Source organism: Cyanistes caeruleus, chromosome 17 (genome assembly GCF_971803275.1).
Source record: "Cyanistes caeruleus chromosome 17, bCyaCae1.hap1.1, whole genome shotgun sequence".
Lineage (NCBI taxonomy): Eukaryota > Metazoa > Chordata > Aves > Passeriformes > Paridae > Cyanistes > Cyanistes caeruleus.
In genome coordinates, this window is record NC_141717.1 from 1,297,043 (window position 1) to 1,315,858 (window position 18,816).

Consider the following 18,816-nt stretch of genomic DNA (forward strand, 5'->3'; position numbering starts at 1 on the left):
CCTGGCATTCCAGAACTGGAGTGAGCTGCTGCCCTTGCTGGAGCTGCTCTAGACACAGAATTCCTCCACACTACCCTTCCCCAAGTCCAAACTGGCTCATGGAGAAGGAGGTTCATGGCTGGAGGCCTGAAGACCTGACCAGTAGTAGGAAACCAGGACTATTATGGAAATTCCCATTAAAAGAAACATACTGAGATACTTTTGTGTGCTGGATAAGGGGACTGGGGGAGCAAAGACCTTCTAAATCCAGTGCATTGGAACTATGTAGTGATAAATAAGGGGGAATGGCTTCACACCAGAAGGTTTAGGCTGGATATTGGGAAGGAATTGCTCCCTGTGAGGGTGGTGAGGGCCTGGCACAGGGTGCCCAGAGAAGCTGTGGCTGCCCCTGGATCCCTGGAAGTGTCCAAGGCCAGGGTGAACGGGGTTTGGAGCAACCTGGGATGGTGGAAGGTGCCCCTGCCCATGGCAGAGGGTGGAACAAGATGAGCTTTAAGGTACCTTCCAACCCAAAGCTTCCTATGTATGACTCTACGGAATACCAGGTGGTGTGGAAAGGTTTGACTTGCACTGAGATTTAGATACCCATCAGGTTTCCTTTTCATAACAAGGATTGTGACATCTCTGCAATTCCCCCAGTATATCCATGGGGATTGGGCTGCCTGCTGCAGAAATCCACTGGCACCTTCCAGGCATAGAGAAGAACCAGTGAAGATCCTGCAGGATGAAGAGCGTCCTCCACACTCTTCAGCAGGGACCAAGGCATCCATCCTGCTTTTCAGATCGTGGCCATGGGAAATGGCAGAGGGATGATGACAATAAAACAAAACAAATCAGGCAATTGGGCTATTTGAGAGAAATTAAAGTGTGCTGAGGATAATAGACTGAGAAATAATCTTATTGGAGGTATCAGCTACCAGCAGAGGGAAGTGGCCAGAGCACCAAATCCGTACAATACTTTATATCTGTGTTTTAAATGTTATTTTTTGCCTGTGCTCTCAGTGAGGAAGGGACCTGGCTGAAGGCTCTGGTCCCAGATAGGGAGAACCTGGATGTCAGTCTTCTCTGAACAGTTTCCTTCTGTTGCTTCTCCAGAGGGCTCAATTTCTCCCACTGCAGTGACATGAGAAACAAATGAAGATGAGAGTGCTGGACCTGCTGGAGCCTGCAGCGGCACAAAGAGGGTCCAGGCCTCGCTCTGCTCCCAACCTCTCCAGCTCCATCGTAATCACAAGCTGAGCTGCCTCTCCTGAGAAGAGGAGGAAAACTGGGCTCCCAGAGGCTTGTGGCACCAGGAGGGGAGGCACAAGGTCTTTCCTTTCCCATCTGCACCCATAGGTCAGGATGCTCCCAGCTGCCTGCTGGCAGCATGAGGCAGCAGAAGCGGAGCTGCAGGGGCCGTGGCTCCTCTGCCAAAGCTGCCTCCGGGCTAAGGACTGGCTGCAGCACCATGTCAGTCCCACTGGGACCAGCAGCTGCCCTCCAGCCTCTGCCTGCCTGCAGGCAACTCAGAACATGAGGATAAAAAGTGATCATTCACAGGTAAATTATTCCTGTGCAATGCTTTCCTGAGGTTAACCGGACTTTCAGGGAGATACTTGGTGGGCTGTCTCCCCCCCACCCCCATCAGCATGTCCCTCACAGTCACTGTTAAATCATTGTCCCTCCAGCTCTGGGGAGGGGGATGTGAACCCCTGCTCCCCCCAGTACATCCAGAGGCACTGGCCATGGCCCCAGAGCTGGGGACACACCCAAGCTTTTGAACCACACTGCCCATGTACAGTTCAACACCAGGGACTCTGAGGCTCCCTAAGTGGCACCCACCTCGCTCCCATAGAGGTGAGGTGGGAGGATGGCAGCACCAGGACAGCCCCTGGCACAGGAGTATCTCTGCAGACAGAGCCCTCCTTGTTCGCTGGGGCTGCAGCTCCTCTTGACAACATTTATTGCCTCTAAACCAACTTTGCATTGTTCTGTTGATGGCAAAGTCCATCTGCCACATGGGGCAGCTCCGGCTGCACGGAGCCCTGGGCAAGAAGCCCTGCACGGGCTGGCTCCCCCGGAGCCCCGACACCCCGGCAGCGCCCGGCACAGCGTGCAGGTCCAGCTCCCATCCAGATAATTCAATAAGTCACAGATACCATGACTTCATAAGGCACACACAGGCTCCACAGCTATTAGGGGAATTGGGAGCAGGGGGAGGAGGAGCTGAAATGGAGAAGGGATGGAGACGGGGAGGGTGGAGAGGGGGAAGCTAAGACAAGCAGCAGAACAAAACATCCCATAAATCATGAGGAGCTGCTGAAATACCAGAACAAATGACCCCATAGCTTGGCCATTGTTCCTGAGCCAGGGCTTAAAGAGCTCCCAGTTGAGACAAAGCGCCTCGCGTTTCGTTTCAACACCGCGCCGGGACCTGTGCTGGGCCCAGCCCAGCTGGGGGCTGTGTCTCACCTCGGATCCATGGCTGGCACCGCCGGCATGGGGACCGTGACGCCCTCAGCAAGGTCAGCTCGGCCACAGAAAGTGCTACTAATGCAGTGCCCGCAGCTCAGCCTGCCCAGAGCATCTCCTTGCTCCCACATGCCCCCACAGCTCCCAGGCTTTCCCATTCCTCCTCTTCCACTGCAAGGATCAGGGCCTCATTTGCCTTGTTTTCCCTCACTCAGGCTAAGAGCTCCCTGGTCTGGGGAGAGAAAGACCTCCAGGACTTCTCTGGAGTGAGACAGCTTGAGTAGGGCTGTGAAACCTGGAGGAGCTCCGAGCCTGCCATCTTCGTGCTGCTGCTACTCTTTGCTTCCCAAAAAGTTGATGACAACTCTCTCTGTGCTGGCTGACTCTGGCAAAGGGACAAATGTCACACAGAGAGTCCTGGGGACAGTCCCACACAACTGTGGACAGCTTTGGGAACAGCAGCAGGCTCTCAGTGGGCTGTGCAATAGCTGACTCCCATGCACTGGATCAGGAGCAGTGGGATGGATCGGTCGGCAGCTTGGCACCTCCCCCAAGCCCTGCAGCTCCACCAGGACCATGGTGCCAGGAGGTGAGGACCCCATGGATGGGGACAGGTCATCTGCCTGCAGCAGCAACAGCACCAATGCTAGGAGGCACTTCCACAGCAGGGATTCCATGCCCAGCCATACAGGGAGAACCTCCACACCACTCAAAGGGGAAATATTACACTATGACACTTTAAATAACTTTCATGAAAACAGTTCCCTTAAAAAATTTCTTTATAACCAAACCCAAAGCACAAGGCAGAATGCAGCAGCTGTCACATGTGCCACCTCCACCATCCAGATGGTGCCAGCGAGGTTCCCGTGTCCGGTGGCTCCTGCTCACTTGGCCACCCGGGCCCGTGCGGTCTCTGCACGGCGGCTGCGGGCAGGCAGTTCCCTGTGCATCCCAGCTTTCGGCAGCCAGGAGCTGGGACCCAGAGCCCTGCCAAGGGTCAGGCAGGAAAACAAGCTGCAGGCAGGGCTGAGCCCGAGGCAGCCGCCTGTCGCCAAGAACAGACACGCTGCTGCCAGCACGGCTTCAGCCTCATGGTGGGCAGCCAAGGAGCAGAACCGAGATAACGGCACGGGGCGAGACAGGAATGCGCTGCATTTTTCCTCAGCTGCCATGGGAATAGGCTATTCCGACCATGGATCACAGGGAGGCTGGCTGACAGGGAAAACACAAGAGCCCAAAGAGAAAAAGCAGTGAGTAAGAAATGAAGAAGAAAACTGAGGGAAATCAGGTGAACAAGCGGTGAGTATGGGAAAAGGAGCGTGGAGGGGAAGCAAACCCAGGAACAAACAGATGAAGGAAAGCCAGAGCTAGAGCTTAAAAGGAAAAGGAAGGGACAAAAGGATTTCAGAAGGACAAACCTGCCAGGGCTGAGACTTCAAATAAGCAATGGAGCAGAGGATGTGAGGGAACAGAGGCTCCCAGCTCTCCCACACAGGAGCAAACCAGTGATCGCAGCCCTTCCATTGGATTAAGAGTCACTTCAGAGGGAAGATAAATGTGGAGTCTCTCTCAGGTAACAGGCACAGGAGGAGAGGAGGCCACAGCTCACTCCAGCTGGGGAGAACAGGGATTGTTGGAGTTTTGGTGTTGCTGTAGGACAGTTTAAGGTCACAGGCTTTCACTTTCTTCACCCCAACAGCAAAATGTGGTGGGCTTCAATTCAAGTGTGCTTTAGTAGCCTTGTGCTGTTTAGGCTCAGGAGCCAGGTTAGGACCAGACACCACAGAAAGCAGAGCTTTAATAAACAAAATTCCAAATCCTTGCCTCAGTTACCAGGTTTTACCTCATGTGTCCCAGCACACACCATCCAGTAAAGAGAAGGGAATCAGCAAACCTGGGCAAAACCAGACACGTGCAGCTCCCAGGTTTCTCCCAAAGACTGGGAAAGCTCCTCTCCAGCACCTCCCAGCAGCAGGACACCAGCACAGGGAGCCATGGGCTGAGGTGATCCAGCACATTCACAAGGCCAAACACTGGGGACTTTGTGGTGCTGGCTTTAAAAAAAAAATACCCTAAAAAAGGCCTAATAATGAAGTATTTATTTCAGTAAACAACGTATGAATGAAAGAAGTGTTTTCTCAATACTTCGCTTTTTCTCTGCCTTCTCTCCCTTCCCCCCAGCAATTTTGTTTTTAATAAGTGGAACTAACAGGGCTTCGCTCGCTGCTGGCCGGGCTGGGGAGCAGGGCCGTGCTCTGCTGGTCTGCAGCAGCACAGGAACACGTGCCATGGGAAATAGAGCTGCCTTGTGCCTGGGGGAGCACCACCCATCAGCGTGCCACAGCCACCGAGGCAGGGAGATGTGCTCTGATGGACACACACACTGTGAGCCCTGCCTCGGGAGCATCCCTGGCCCTGGCAGCAGCACGGGACATCCAGCCCTTTATTCACTGTGGCAGCAAGAACTGCACCTCCTGGCCCAGGGCTTCTGGCACTGGAGAAGGGCCAAGTGCAGGTAAAGGCATCTGTGTCCTGTCCTGCCTGCCCATGCTCAGTGCAGGAATACGGTGTCAGGCAGACTCTGTGACCCTGTGCAGCTCCTTCTCTTCTACCTCAGCTCCATCCACCCCTACCTGAGCACCTGAATAATTGGGAACACTGGAAAACTGGTGCAGCTTGTCCTGTGTGGAGATAGGTTGTACTGATGATGCTTTAGTAGGAATTTCAAGCAGGAACCTCTAATCCCTGCCCCAGACTGACACCCAGCTTTTCAAGGCAAAGAGCACAGATGATGTCATGCTTTTCTACCTCCTCCTTGGCAACAGGCAGCAGCAGATTGAGCTGTCCTTTGCCTTCAAGCCTTGGGGTCAAGATGGGCAGGATTCTCAGAAGCTGCTGGTTTGGGAAAACATGGTCCATTGCTCTTCCATGCCACCCCTACCTATGTGGGATGAGCTGAACCCGTCACACACAGTGTGGGTGTTCATTTCTGTGCAGAAGCAGGTGAAAGGATGCAGTTGTAACCCTGGGTTGCAAATACAGACAGACTTGATGTGGGTAGGTATTTGTTCTGGAAGACAAGTTAGGCATCTGTAGATTTGCCAGGATATGATCCAAGTTTCCCATCAGCCAGAGGACTGAAGAGCAGCCTCACCTGCAGCCCAGGGTGGTTTGGAGCGACTGAAGGTGCAGATCCTGCTGTGATGAGCAGAGATCCCTGGTGATGTACAGGGAACACAGAGAAAAGCTGTTTCACACCAAGGAAAAGGCCAGGAGATCCCTTAGCAGGTCATAGATGCAGAGAAGACTGGAAAAATCTCCAAATGCCTCTTTGAGGACCTCTGCATGTGAGATGGATGGGAGCAGGCAGCAGGCAAGGTCCTCAGCTCACTGCCACCCCTCAGCATTTGACCCTCTGGGGTGACCTCTCCTCTGTGCCCTGTCAGCACCTGAGCTCCAGCAGCCCGAGCCAGCCGATCCTGGCTGCCAGGGCGATGTCTGATCCAGCTCAGGAAGTCTCCAAGCCATGGCTTAAACCCCAGTAGAGGGTGGGAGTCCTGCCTGACTGTGCCTGTGTCCCTGAAGGATGGGGACACCAGGTCTGTCTTCCTCAGCCTCACAGCCCCAAGCTCTGGTGCAATGGCACAGGGCAAACCAAAGGCAAAGGCAGTTCCTCCTCAGGCAGAGCTCATTTCCAGACTGCTTTACAAAATCCCTCTAAAAGAGCATCGTCTACCACTGCTGCGAGTCGCTGCTGCACAAGGTGGTGTGCCAAATGCAAGACAGATGGTTTCCCCCAGGAAAACGCTATGGAGTGGGGGAAAATGTACCACAAATATCCCCCAACAGGGCTAAACTGGGACCTGGGGGCTTCAAAGACACATTTAGAGAGGAAAGAGATTTACTGGTTTCTCATGCTTCTTTGTTATGAATAAAGACAAGCTCTGATTGTTTTTAATGAGCTCGCTGTTGTTTCTCTATTTGCTACATTACAAATTCACATATTTGTCTCTTTAGGAGATTGAGAGTAATTGCAGACCAGGTTTCCTCATCACATCCTCTTAGCAAAGGGAAGAAAGTTATGTAAGTGGAGAAGAAAGCAGTCTGTCCCCAGATTTCCTGAATTCTTTGTCTGGTTCATTAATACCTGGAGAGCTTTGATGCTCAAGGAACCTCACAGAAAGAGGAAGCCTTTGAGGAGGGTTCCACAGCCTCACACTGAAGTGCTAGAACACACAATAAGTGCCAGAAAGATCTCCAAAAAAAGCAGGGAAACTGAACACCAAACTTGACATTCTTGCAATTTCTAAGCTTTTTTTTTTTTTTGAAGTTTTACCCTCCTTTATCCATCTAAGGGAGCAGAACACAATGCAATTTCCAGGTCCTTTAAATATCCTTAGCAGGTCACCTCTAGCACTGGGATGGCTGGCTATGAGCTCCTTCCAAGACTGTTGCAGCAGAGCTCAGAATCCCATGAATGACCCCCTGCTCGAGTGGGGACAGCTCCTTCAGCCCTGTGCTCACACCAGGGGCTCAGGGGAGGGGAGGGGAGGGGAGGGGAGGGAAGGGAAGGGAAGGGAAGGGAAGGGAAGGGAAGGGAAGGGAAGGGAAGGGAAGGGAAGGGAAGGGAAGGGAAGGGAAGGGAAGGGAAGGGAAGGGAAGGGAAGGGAAGGGAAGGGAAGGGAAGGGAAGGGAAGGGAAGGGAAGGGAAGGGAAGGGAAGGGAAGGGAAGGGAAGGGAAGGGAAGGGAAGGGAAGGGAAGGGAAGGGAAGGGAAGGGAAGGGAAGGGAAGGGGGCAGTAGTGGGGTTTGCCAGAGGCTGTGTGCTCGTGTGCCCCAGCTCAGCAGACACTCCCATTACCCACATGAGCCCTGACAGACCTTCAGCTGCAGGATGCTCTGGTTTGATACCTTGGGGAAGGCTCTGCAGCAAGTGGAGGGGTTTGGAGGACTGTTGTCCCACAGGACATTGCTTTGACAATGGCAGCAGTGGGAAAAGGGGACAGGAGGGTGACTGGAGAGGCAGAAGCCTCTTCCCCCAGTCCTGTCCTGCAGCTCTTACCATTCAATGCTCAGAGACCTGGGCCGGAAGGCAGACAGCTCGGCCGAGCCATACTCAGCTTTCCTTCTCTTCTCCTGCTTCTGCTTCACCGACAAGCGGTGGGCAAACCTAGCGAGGCTGCTCTCCGACCTGGGGAGGGGAGAGGAAAGGTGTTAATGGCACTTCAGCCCTGGCTCCAGTGGCACACCCAGGGCACAACGCCAGGAGGTGCTCGGTGCTGAAAGGAGGGTGCTCCCAGCCGTGGCACCAGTGCTGGGGGTGGGAAGTGGAAGAGCAGCAGCAGGTTTGGTATTGCTCAGCAGGACGAGCACAGGTCCATGTCAGCCAAACTGGAGCTGCAGCCTGGCGGGCTGAGAGAGCCAGGTTCTGCTCCCTGTGCAGCAAAATCACCTCCCCAGGCTCCAACTGGTGACAGCCAACACGGGAGAAACAGCCAGGGACACGTCGGTGGACAGAACCAAAGCAGACTGAATCAAAGGCCACATACACCTTCTGAGAAACTCTGGAGCTCCTGTGGCCTCCCAGCTGGAGCTTCCAAACACCAGAACAGCTTCCCTGAGGAGGACTGACATGGAAATCATGACATGGGAGAGGTTTTGGAAGAGGAAACAGAAATGTGTGAGAGCAAATTCAACTGAAGGACCCATCTGTGCTGACAAAACCCCTTCCCAGCAGGTGGGGTGCTCCAGTGTCGCTCCCAGCCCCTGAGACAAGCACATGCGCAGGCTCCAGGACCGTGCTGCACATTCCAATCCATCCCAGCCCTGTCCAGGGGAGAGCTGCTGGCACAGGGCACACCTGCCCTGTCTCCACACCCAGTGGCACACAGGCACACAGGCTGAGATTGGCTGAGGAGGCACAGAGACCCTCAGCCCTCTGCCTCCCTCTGGCATGCAGAACCCCCAGAGATCCTGTGCCGAGGGTGGCACCCCCAGCCTGGGGCTGAACACGCCACCACAGCCTGGCCCTGCTGCAGGAGCAAGGGAGGACAAGCCTGGAGAGCTGGGACACCCAGACTTGGGCACATGACCAGGCACTGAGGCTGTGTGCCAGCCCTGCCACACACTCAGAAGTATCACATCCACTGCCTCCTGTCCTCCTTTAATGTGCCAGCACAACCTGCTCCCAACGCTCAGCCAGCACCAGGCTGGGCAGCAAAGGAGACAGGAGTGATTTGACAGAGTTCTCAGGGGGATGAGGGACAGAGTTGGGGGGAACTTTGAACCTACACACATTGCTAAAGCAAATCCTTCTCCTCTCCTCTCCTCTCCTCTCCTCTCCTCTCCTCTCCTCTCCTCTCCTCTCCTCTCCTCTCCCTCAACCAAACAAAATACCTCCAAAGAATGAGAGAAAATCTGTTTCTCAGAACTGAGAGCTCCCTGCCTTTCCTCACAGTAATTAGGCCAGCACCAACCAGCTAACAGTTTTTTCCCAATACATTTTAAACACAGACATCTTAAATTCATTAACTGGTTATTGATTTATTTTTCAGCTTATGAATTGCTGTTGCTGGGGATGGGGTGGAGACAGCTTTCTGGAGAGGGCTCTTGTCTCTCCAGTCGCCAGCAAAGAGTTGTTCAGACCTTCCAGGGTCATTCTTTACATTCTTGAGAAAAAATCCTACTTTGATGTAAAGGATGAGGTTTGCCTTAAAAGAAACCCAACAAGAAACCCAAACCCCAGCTTTCCCCCACTCACAGCCGGAGGAAGAGGCATGATCCTGATGCCTGTAGAGCAGAGCCTGGCACCAACACCATCCCCACCACCTCACTCTCCTTTGGTCTGGTGTCAAAGCTCAGCTGGAATGGAGAAGATCCCATTTAGGCAGGGGTGAGAGGTGGGCATTGACAGTGCTCTGCAGCAGCCCCAGGCATGGTGTGGACACCAGGATGAGCAGGGCTGACCCAGGAATGGGGCTGGGCAGTGGGAACAGGTGCTGCTAGTTGCTGTAGCACCTCCTCTGTGGTATTTGGCAGTTCCTGCCTCTTCCCACCTGCCCAGGAGGAGCTCCTGCCACCCTGCAGGGATGAGGGCTCCAGCCCCATCTGAAAGGACACTGGGGGTGCTTATCTCCTGAGATCTGGGGACTGCCTGGAGAATCCTGCCCTGCCATTACAGCCACCCCTCCCAAACGTCCCCAGCAGGGAAGAGGGGCTGGGAAATCCTAGATGCCCTGCACAGATGCAGGAAGGCAGCAGCCCCTGTGGCAAGTGCCCCTGTGGTGATGGTACATGCTCCTTTCAATATCCACCACGGTGACAATTACACACCTAGGAGCTTTACCTGGATGTATCCACCTGCCCAAGCATGGCAGGAGCAGCCACTGCAGATTGGATGAAGCCAACATCATCTGTCAAGAAGAGCTGGTGGGCGAAAACAGGGCAATGTGCCACATATCATCAGGATTAGGAATGAAGGAGAGTTAGTCCTGGGGGCAGAATGGGCTGGTGGGGCTAGAGAAGCTACCTTGGTGCTCAGGAATATGTGGCTTTGCTGTGAGTCATGGCATCAAGGGGAAGGCACGGGGAGACAGGGGATGGATGCTCTCCAGCCCAGGGCAGGTGCTGCCCAGATCTGCCTGATGCAGGACAGACAAGCTAGTCCACGTACGAGTCAGAAGTTGACCAAAAATCCTGGGGCGCTGATTTCAGCCCCCAGACCTACCAGCCACCACCTCCAGCTGCTACAGCCCAGGTAAAGGAATGGCTGTGACAGCCCAACACCTCCCCCCTGAGAGCTGCCAGCAACTCATCCAGCCATGAACCAGCCTCCCTCACCTCTGCCAGACCCCAAAGCTTCAGCAGAAGCATCACTAATTAGAAGCCAGGAGCACATTACAGATCATCTGGCAATTTTTACAGAGCTGCTTTACATAAACCGTGCTGCAGAAGGGGGAATGAATCATACCTGAGCGCAGCCGAGCCGCTGCCCCTCGCCCCAGCAGGGCCCTGCTGCTGCTGGCTCAGCTCCTCTGAGCTCCTGTGCTGAGCTGCTCCGGTCCCCTGGGCTCAGAGTGCTCCCACAGCACTGGGTATTGTGCTGGGTCTGGGCTCTGTGGGTGGCAGTGGGGGTGAGCCTCTAGCACAGGGACGGGGATGCTGTTGAGACCACACTGTTACTTCCCAAGTGCTTTCCAAACAATAATAGATGTCCCTGTCCCTTAAGAAGGATCAATGTTAGGGATTTTGAGGTAGAAGCAGGGAAACAGACACAGAGGACACGCAGGTAAGACACTCCCTGTGGTTGCCAGCATCCTTCCCCTTGTGTGCTTATCTGATGGGCAAGATTTCAGCGTCTTCTCCCACCAGGACCACACACTCAGCCCCACAAGTGCTGGTCTGGAGAATAGGCAGTCCCAGTGCCACTGTCATCTTGAGCCAGCTTCATCCCAGCCATGGCACGGAGCCGAGGCCAGCACTGCTCCCCCAGCCCTGCCACTGCACGGTGCTGCCCCAGGCCCACCCGGGCAGGATCCAGGCTCACCTGCCCAGCCTCCATCAGAGGCAGCATCTCTGCAGCAGCTCAGCACCAGAGCAGTCAGGGCTTGCACAGCTGCACCTGCTGAGGCAGTCCCCACACAGCAAGGTGACACGTGGGAAAAGCCATCAATTGGAGCATCAACTGCAGCACTGGAAGAATTGTCTCCTGACAACCAGAGGAGGTTGTTCAGCTACTGTGCTGTATCATAAATCACACCTCTATGACTTGCCATCTGTCAGCCAGATTACACGTGTTCAGAGTCCCATGTCAGCATTTAAGTCAGAACACGGCATCTTTTCCCAGAAATAATTATCAGTGCTGAAGGCTCTTGCAGCGATATCCGTCCTCAGCCCTTCCCTCCAAAGGTCTGGACAGAACAGGGCTGGCATTCCCAGAGGGCAGGACCACCACTGTGGCACAGCCATGCACAGCCTCCATGTGCCATGTCCCCCCTAAGCCCACTGCTTCAGGCACGGGGAGGGGTAGGGTCTGGCATGGCAAACTCCCCCCTGGCATCAGCCATGGCACCCAGCACCCTGAACAGGAACAGGCAGAGGCTGCTGCTCAGTGGAGACAGGGACAGTACTGAGAGCCCGGGAGCATCCAGCCAGGATGAGCAGAGTGCCCAGAGCAGCACTTGGAACCCAGCCTGGCCAAGGAGGAAGAGTCCAGCTAAGCACAGGGCACAGCTCCCGCTGCCCCAATGCACTGTGTGACACCAATCTGTTCCCACGCCTTCACCCCACGGGTTTTCTGGGAGCCCAACCCCACAGGGCTGACCGATAAAGCCCCCAGCCTGCCAAGGCAGTGGGAAGGCAGGCAGAGCATGAACACGGTGGGCTGGCAGCCTGTCCCCATCCTGCCTGTGCCTCCGGCAGCTCACTGAGCCGGCACTAGACACGGCACCCCAGCTCACAAATCCCTCAGCTGCCCTGGGATGAGGACAAGGGGCTGAAGCGCCTCCCTCCACCCCCTCGCTGGCCGGGCAGGCGGATGAGCAGTGACATTTCCCAAAGCTCAGTACAGAAATACACGGGCACGGAATTCATCCCTCCGGCTTCACCCGCCACACACAGGCGTGAATCCGGCCGGGGGTTCGCAGTCACCACCACATTCCCCACACCACAACTGGGAAGTGATGACAAGCAAAATCCTGATCCCTCGGCTCCGCATCCCTCCCTCCCTCCCGCGTAGTGATCCGCTAAAAGCCTTTTGGCAGTCTGCAGCCGCCGGGGTGAGCCCGCAGGAGCCGGGGTGCCTCAGCCCCTGCTGGCACAGCACCACTCTGCCATGGCCAGAGCCGCAGGGAAAGCAGGAGCCACCAGGCACAGCTGCACCGAGCTGTGAGGTGAGGGATGAGCGAGGCCACGAGTGCCAGCCCAGGCACCGGCACAGGATGACCAGCACCAGCAACACCTCTGCTCCACCAACACACCCAGCAAAAACCCTCACGGCACACATGGCACACCAGCCATCCATCCCACAAGGTATCACATCCAGGCAGGAAAACCTCCCACTTGTTGCACACTCCTTAGTGTGAGACTCGGGAGCCAGCACGTGCCTGTGGCTCTGAACTAACCCAGATGTGGGCAGGGAGCTCACAGCCCCTTCCATCAGCACAGGCAACAGTCCCGGGATGAGCCATGGGCTGCAGGCACCCCAGGCAAACAAGCAGTGCTTCAGCTGGTCCTGCCTCCCTGGGGAGCAGCCCCTGCACGAACAGCTTTGAGCTGGGCTTATTCCCACGGGCATCCCGGCTGCAGCCACTCTGGGCCAGGCGGCTGAGCCCGGGGTGAGCAGTGCTGGGAGCAACAGCCCCGCACTCCCTGCAGCTGCGGGCTGTGGATGCTGTCAGCGCCTTATCTGCACAGGTACAGTCAGGATAAAATAGAGGGGAAATAACCAAAGCTGGAAAGGTTCTTCCCAAGCAGGGAGCAGTCGTCTGGGGGAGAGAGGGTTTGGAAAGGACAGCCTGATGGCCAGGAACACGCAGTCAGGCTCCAGGCGAGCGCTGGCCGCGCACACCGCTCCGGCAAGCCCCACTCGCTTCCCACTGACCGTGGTCCCAGTCACAGAGTGTCTCCAAAGCAGCAGCCAGGGCCAGGGGCCCAGTGAGCCATGGCCAGCTGTGCCCTGCAGGGACAGGGACAGATGCCCGCGAGCGATGCTCACTCACCTGCACAGCCTCTGCTCCCTTCGCTCCTGGTGCTCGGCTCACCCACTGCCAGAGCAGCAGCTCATCCCAGAGCATCTCTTCAGGGGAGTCCCTGTCCCCTCTATGTACACTCCCATCCTCAATGGGGTCCCCTTCTCCCTTCCACGTTGCCTGAACTCCTCAGCTGCCACCTCCACTTCCCTCACCCATCACCTCAGGTTTCTCGTTTGCTCTGTGCTTGGCTCTTTTTCTCTTTTCTTTTTTTTTTTTTTTTTTCCCAATCTTGTTTCTATAGAAACGAGATTAGCAGAGGGGGAAATAAAACAGCCCCATGTGACTCAGATTCCGACACTGAAGAATCTCCTGGTTGCGCTTGCCGTGGCTTTACATAACCAGGAGCCTGTGCGGGCTCGGATGGGGGCACTGGGCTCGGATGGGGTACTGGGCTCGGATGGGGTACTGGGCTTGGATGGGGTACTGGGCTCAGATCAGGGCACTGGGCTCGGATGGGGTACTGGGCTCGGATGGGGTACTGGGCTCGGATGGGGGTACTGGGCTCGGATGGGGTACTGGGCTCGGATGGGGGTACTGGGCTCAGATCAGGGCACTGGGCTCGGATGGGGTACTGGGCTCAGATCAGGGCACTGGGCTCAGATCAGGGCACTGGGCTCAGATGGAAGTACTGGGCTCGGATGGGGCACTGGGCTCGGATGGGGTACTGGGCTCAGATCAGGGCACTGGGCTCGGATGGGGCACTGGGCTCAGATCAGGGCACTGGGCTCGGATGGGGTACTGGGCTCAGATCAGGGCACTGGGCTCAGATGGGGCACTGGGCTCAGATCAGGGCACTGGGCTCAGATGGAAGTACTGGGTTCAGATGGGGCACTGGGCTCGGATGGGGGTACTGGGCTCAGATGGGGTGCTGGGCTCGGATGGGGGCACTGGGCTCGGATGGGGGCACTGGGCTCAGATCAGGGCACTGGGCTCAGATGGGGTGCTGGGCTCGGATGGGGGCACTGGGCTCGGATGGGGGCACTGGGCTCAGATGGGGTACTGGGCTCAGATCAGGGTACTGGGCTCGGATGGGGTACTGGGCTCAGATCAGGGTACTGGGCTCGGATGGGGTACTGGGCTCAGATCAGGGTACTGGGCTCAGATCAGGGTACTGGGCTCAGATCAGGGCACTGGGCTCGGATGGGGGCGCTGGGCTCGGATGGGGGCACTGGGCTCGGACAAGGGACACAGGGCTCAGCCGAGGAGAACCAGGCTCAGCTGAGTGGGACCAGGCTCAGGTGAGGAGCACCAGGCTCAGCTGTGGAGGCACTACCAGGCAGAAGGCAGCGATGCCTCACCTCCACTTGCTTTGGGTTTGCTGTGACACTCCTGATGCAGTGACGTCACCAAACCCTGCTGGCACCCCATGAGCTCCTGTCACCCTGCATGGCCCTGCCTCACTGCTTGTTCGCACTGAGAAGGGGAGAAAGCAGATGCTGAATACTACTCTGAGTCCCACCAAAATCTCTGGGGTCCCCTGGTGAGATGTGCAGGAGGAAGCAGCCCCAAGACTGCCATGCTGCCAAGGCTGTCCTGCCCCTGCCTTCAGCACTGAAAAAGTGCTTTGGGGCACTGAGCTCCAACCTTCATGGACTCCTGGGTGACCAAGCAGGCAATCTGGTGAGCTGCAGACAGCCACATATTCCACTCTGCTGACATTCCTCCTACTCTGTCTCCCAAATCTGTGAGCGCTGCCCATGGCTGGGGCACTCAAACAATGGGCTGAGCTCTTCCATCACTGCTTTGGAGACTGACACACAGGACATTGCCCACAGGGACTTCCCAAGCCCAACCTTAGCTCCAGGTGAGCTGAGAAGTGCTGAGGACCCTGCCTGAGGACCCCCCAAGTGTTTCCTTAGCTTGGGGACAGATGCTGATTGCACATGTCCAGTGTTGCCTGCGAGGGTCACCCACCCAGGGCTTCTGCTGACGAACTCCCATGTCTGTATGGGACACTGCCCTTCTGCTGCACCTCTGGAGGCTTGACCCCCACTCACCCCCCACTCCCAGGCACTGCCCAGGACTGAGAAACAGGCAGCACGCTCTTTTACTTGAATAATTTTTATAGTAATAGGACAAGGAGAAACAATTTTACAGTAAAAGAGGCAAGATTTAGATTAGATGTTTGGAAGAAATTCTTTGTTTGTAGTGTGGTGAGGCCCTGGCACAGGGTGCCCAGAGAAGCTGTGGCTGCCCCTGGATCCCTGGAAATGTCCAAGGCCAGGCTGGATGGGGCTTGGAACAACCCTGGAATAGTGGGAGGTGTCCCTGCCATGGCAGAGGGGTTGAACAAGATTATCACAAAGATCCCTTTCAACCCAAACCATTCCATGATTTCTAGGATTCTGTGAAATGGGAATCTAGGATGTCGTCCTGCCAGAACACAGCAGTGAGGTGCCTTCCCCACGGACAGCACAGGAGCTCAGCTGGGTTAGCAAGGCAGCAGACATCTCAGGAAGTTTGGCTCCTTCCCAAAGGATGGGGCATTGGCTTACCCAGTTTCTCCAAGTCCTCGGTTTTCCTTTGGGATTTCAGTGTCCCACTTCTCAGGCTGATTCAGCCGTGATTAGCTGGTGAGCTCTGCTGCTGTGACAGCCCCAGGCCTGCCTGCAGGATATGACATTGGGAGACCTCTCCCCCCGCAGGGCACACTGGTGTTCAAGGGGCTCTCAGTTCCTCCCTGACACATCAGGACAGATCAGACAGCATGTCAGAGCAGCTGTGGGCAGCCACACTGAGAACAAGTGATGGATTTGGGCATATCCACCCAACCAAACTTTTCCATGAGTTATCCCAGAGGGCTGGGGATCTGCATGAGGTGCCAGGGTTGGGTGGTGCTGCAGAGAAGGAGCCAAAGGCTCAGGTACTGCTGAGGGAATGAGCTCTGTCAGGACTCTGGCTCACCCACCTGCTGAGGACGCAGCTTCACACCCAAAGCATCATGTCTGGTGGGATCCAGCAGAGCTGGGGATGCCAGTTCTGACCCAGCAAGGAGAGTGCTCAAGGGCAGGACAGCTGGGCAGCAGCCAGAGGCTTCCCAAGGCCAGGGAGAGGGACCCTGGGGATGCTGCAGATGGGGAAAGAGTGACAGGATTTGCATGAGAGGGTGAAGAAAGAATGTAGAGGGCTCATCAAAAGGGAACAAGGAGAGATGTCTTACAGCCCTGGGATAAGAGGCTGCAGCTCTAGGTAAGTTGATCCTGAGACCCTGAGCCATTCCTCCCCTTGCCACAGCTCACCACAATATGAGCCATTGTTTTGATTACCCTAAAACAGTAAAGGAAAGATGGGTCACATTTGGAGCAACCCCCTGAAAACCACAGCCCAGGGCAGCCCCTTTCATTGGCCAACACAGCTGTGCTCACTGGGGACTTGGGAAAGGGATTTTTATAACAACAAAAGTCTCAGTGGTCACTGACATTTGCCAGCTTTTGGGGGACATAATCGGTGTTTAATGCCTGTCAGTGAGCCCTGTGGCTCTTCACAAGTCGAGCAGATGCAGGACTGATGCTGGGCTGGCTTCCCTGGGAAGGACCAAGCTGGACTCTGCAGGACCTGGCTCTGCAGCCAGAAGCCAGGCAGAGCAGACGGGATCCTCTATTTAAAGTATGATAACAGGGTCGCAGAAACGTCTGCCAGCAAAAGCACTTGGATACCTTGATCTAATTATAGCTGGCATTATCAGGCTGCATTACAATTAGCAAGTCAGTGGCCAGTCTCTATTTCTGGTCTGCAACACGAGGCAGGTCGGTATTCCAAGGAAGAAGGAGAAGGGAAGCAGGGGGAGCAGGATGGAGATACCTCACGGTGTGTTTAAATAAGCAGCACAGCTGCTTCCGAGTGCTGTGGAAAGGCAAGTTTTATTTGGAGGGTGTTTATATGGAAAGCCAAGGAGAGAAACACAACCCACCCCTTCAGCACAGCCTCCCTCAGTCATCTGCAGGCAGCTCCTGACCCTGCACCCGCTCCTTCCCCCTGATGGTGAAGGTTGTCCGCAGCCGCCAGGTGAGCTCTAGGTCCCACCAGACCTGTGGGGTCCTGTGCCCCAGAGCAGAACCCTGGACCAGCTTTTCATGGAATTGTTAAGGTTGGAAAAGTCCTCTCAAATCATCAAATCCAACCATTCCCCCAGCAGTGCCACGGCAACCACTGAACCATGTCCCCAGCTGACACATCCACACCATTTTTAAATCCTTCTGAGGACAGTGACTCCACCCCTGCCCTGGGGCAGCCTTTTCCAATGCCTGACCACCCTTCCAATGCCTGAGGACTCTTCCATTTCTTCCAGTGAAAACATTTTCCTTAACATCCAATCTTTTCTAAGCTATTTAGAAGCCAGATTAAAGCAGCATCCAGGAGGGAACCCAACCACACATCCTACAACCACACAACCCAACCCTTGAACTCCACAAAGCCTGTTCCCATCGGCCTGTGCAGTGCTCAGCACCAGGCCTGTTACTTAAGGACAGCTGACAGCCAGAATCCCTGGAAATGGCTGGCATTTTTAGAACATCTTTTTGTTTTCTTTGAAAAACAGAGTTTTGTCAAACTTAGAGCATTTGATGCAAAGTATGTGATGCTAGTCCGAGCAGAAGGAACCATCTGATGAGTCCCAAATTAAAATGTTCCTTTGTTTTGGCTTTCAAACTTTGCATTTTAATACTAATGCACAATCTGAATGGAAGGTAAATTTGCATGTCCTTCCCCTAAAAATTGTCTCTCAAAACAATAATTTTACTCATTTGCATTTTGACAATAACCACTGTCCCCTCTCTGACCAACATCTGTGTTGTGACAGAGATGCTGGGCACATCCAGCATCACATCACAGCCTGGTGAGTCATTCTGCACCCCAGCATGCCTGTGCCACTGGGAGGACTGGATCTGCACCAGTACCATCTGCCCCCTGAGCAGACACCTTCCAGCTGGAAACCCATCCCCACAGGAAGCATCCCAAGGGTGGACAAAGCAAGGAAGCAGCAGAATGTGCCCAGGGGTATGAATGTGATCTAAAAAGGGGCTGGCTACAGCACCTTGGAAGAGGTGGAATCCTGAACACAATGTAAGGTGATCAGGAAGTTTTCTCTCCAGATTATAAGCAATATTTAGACTGGGATCTGCACACCTGTGCCATTGTCACATCAAGAGTCTGTTGTTGCCATTTGTAACATGTGAATGTAAAACAGCTGAAAAGAAGAGAAGGATTTGGGGGTGCCACTGGCTGAGAGCTGAGATGCCCTGGCCATGAGCACCCAGAACCCCCCAGTCTGGGCTGAGCCCCAGTGTGGGCAGCAGGAGGGGGGGATTCTGCCCCTCAGGTGAGACCCCACCTGCAGAGCTGCCTCCAGCCCCAGAGTCCTAGCCCAGGAATGTCGTGGAGCTGCAGCAAGTGAATCCATCCTCAGATCCAGGGAGAGCTGGGGGTGCTCACCTGGAGAGGAGAAGGCTCCAGGGACACCTCAGAGCCCCTTGCAGGGCCTAAAGGGGCTCCAGAAGAGCTGCAGAGGGACTTGGGACAAGGGATGGAGGGACAGGACACAGGGAATGGCTTCCCAGTGCCAGAGGGCAGGGATGGATGGGATATTGGGAAGGAATTGTTCCCTGGGAGGGCGG

At 55.3% G+C, this 18,816-nt stretch overlaps 1 protein-coding gene across 38 annotated transcripts in view; it reads right to left on the reverse strand.

The window, feature by feature from the left end:
• The window catches only part of LOC111936229 (ankyrin repeat and fibronectin type-III domain-containing protein 1-like), a 257,278-nt gene that overhangs the window by 31,920 nt on the left and 206,542 nt on the right, over positions 1–18,816 (reverse strand). For 20 of the 38 annotated variants that reach the window (XM_086854158.1, XM_086854152.1, XM_086854150.1 and 17 more), the window contains one exon: positions 7,516–7,644. The exons of 14 other annotated variants lie outside the window; for them this stretch is intronic. In XM_086854158.1, coding sequence (XP_086710284.1) covers positions 7,516–7,644 — 129 coding nt within the window. Of the gene's footprint in view, positions 1–7,515; positions 7,645–13,171; positions 13,415–18,816 lie in introns of those variants that run through there. 4 more of the 38 variants (XM_086854180.1, XM_086854177.1, XM_086854181.1 and 1 more) reach the window with 4 other exon arrangements.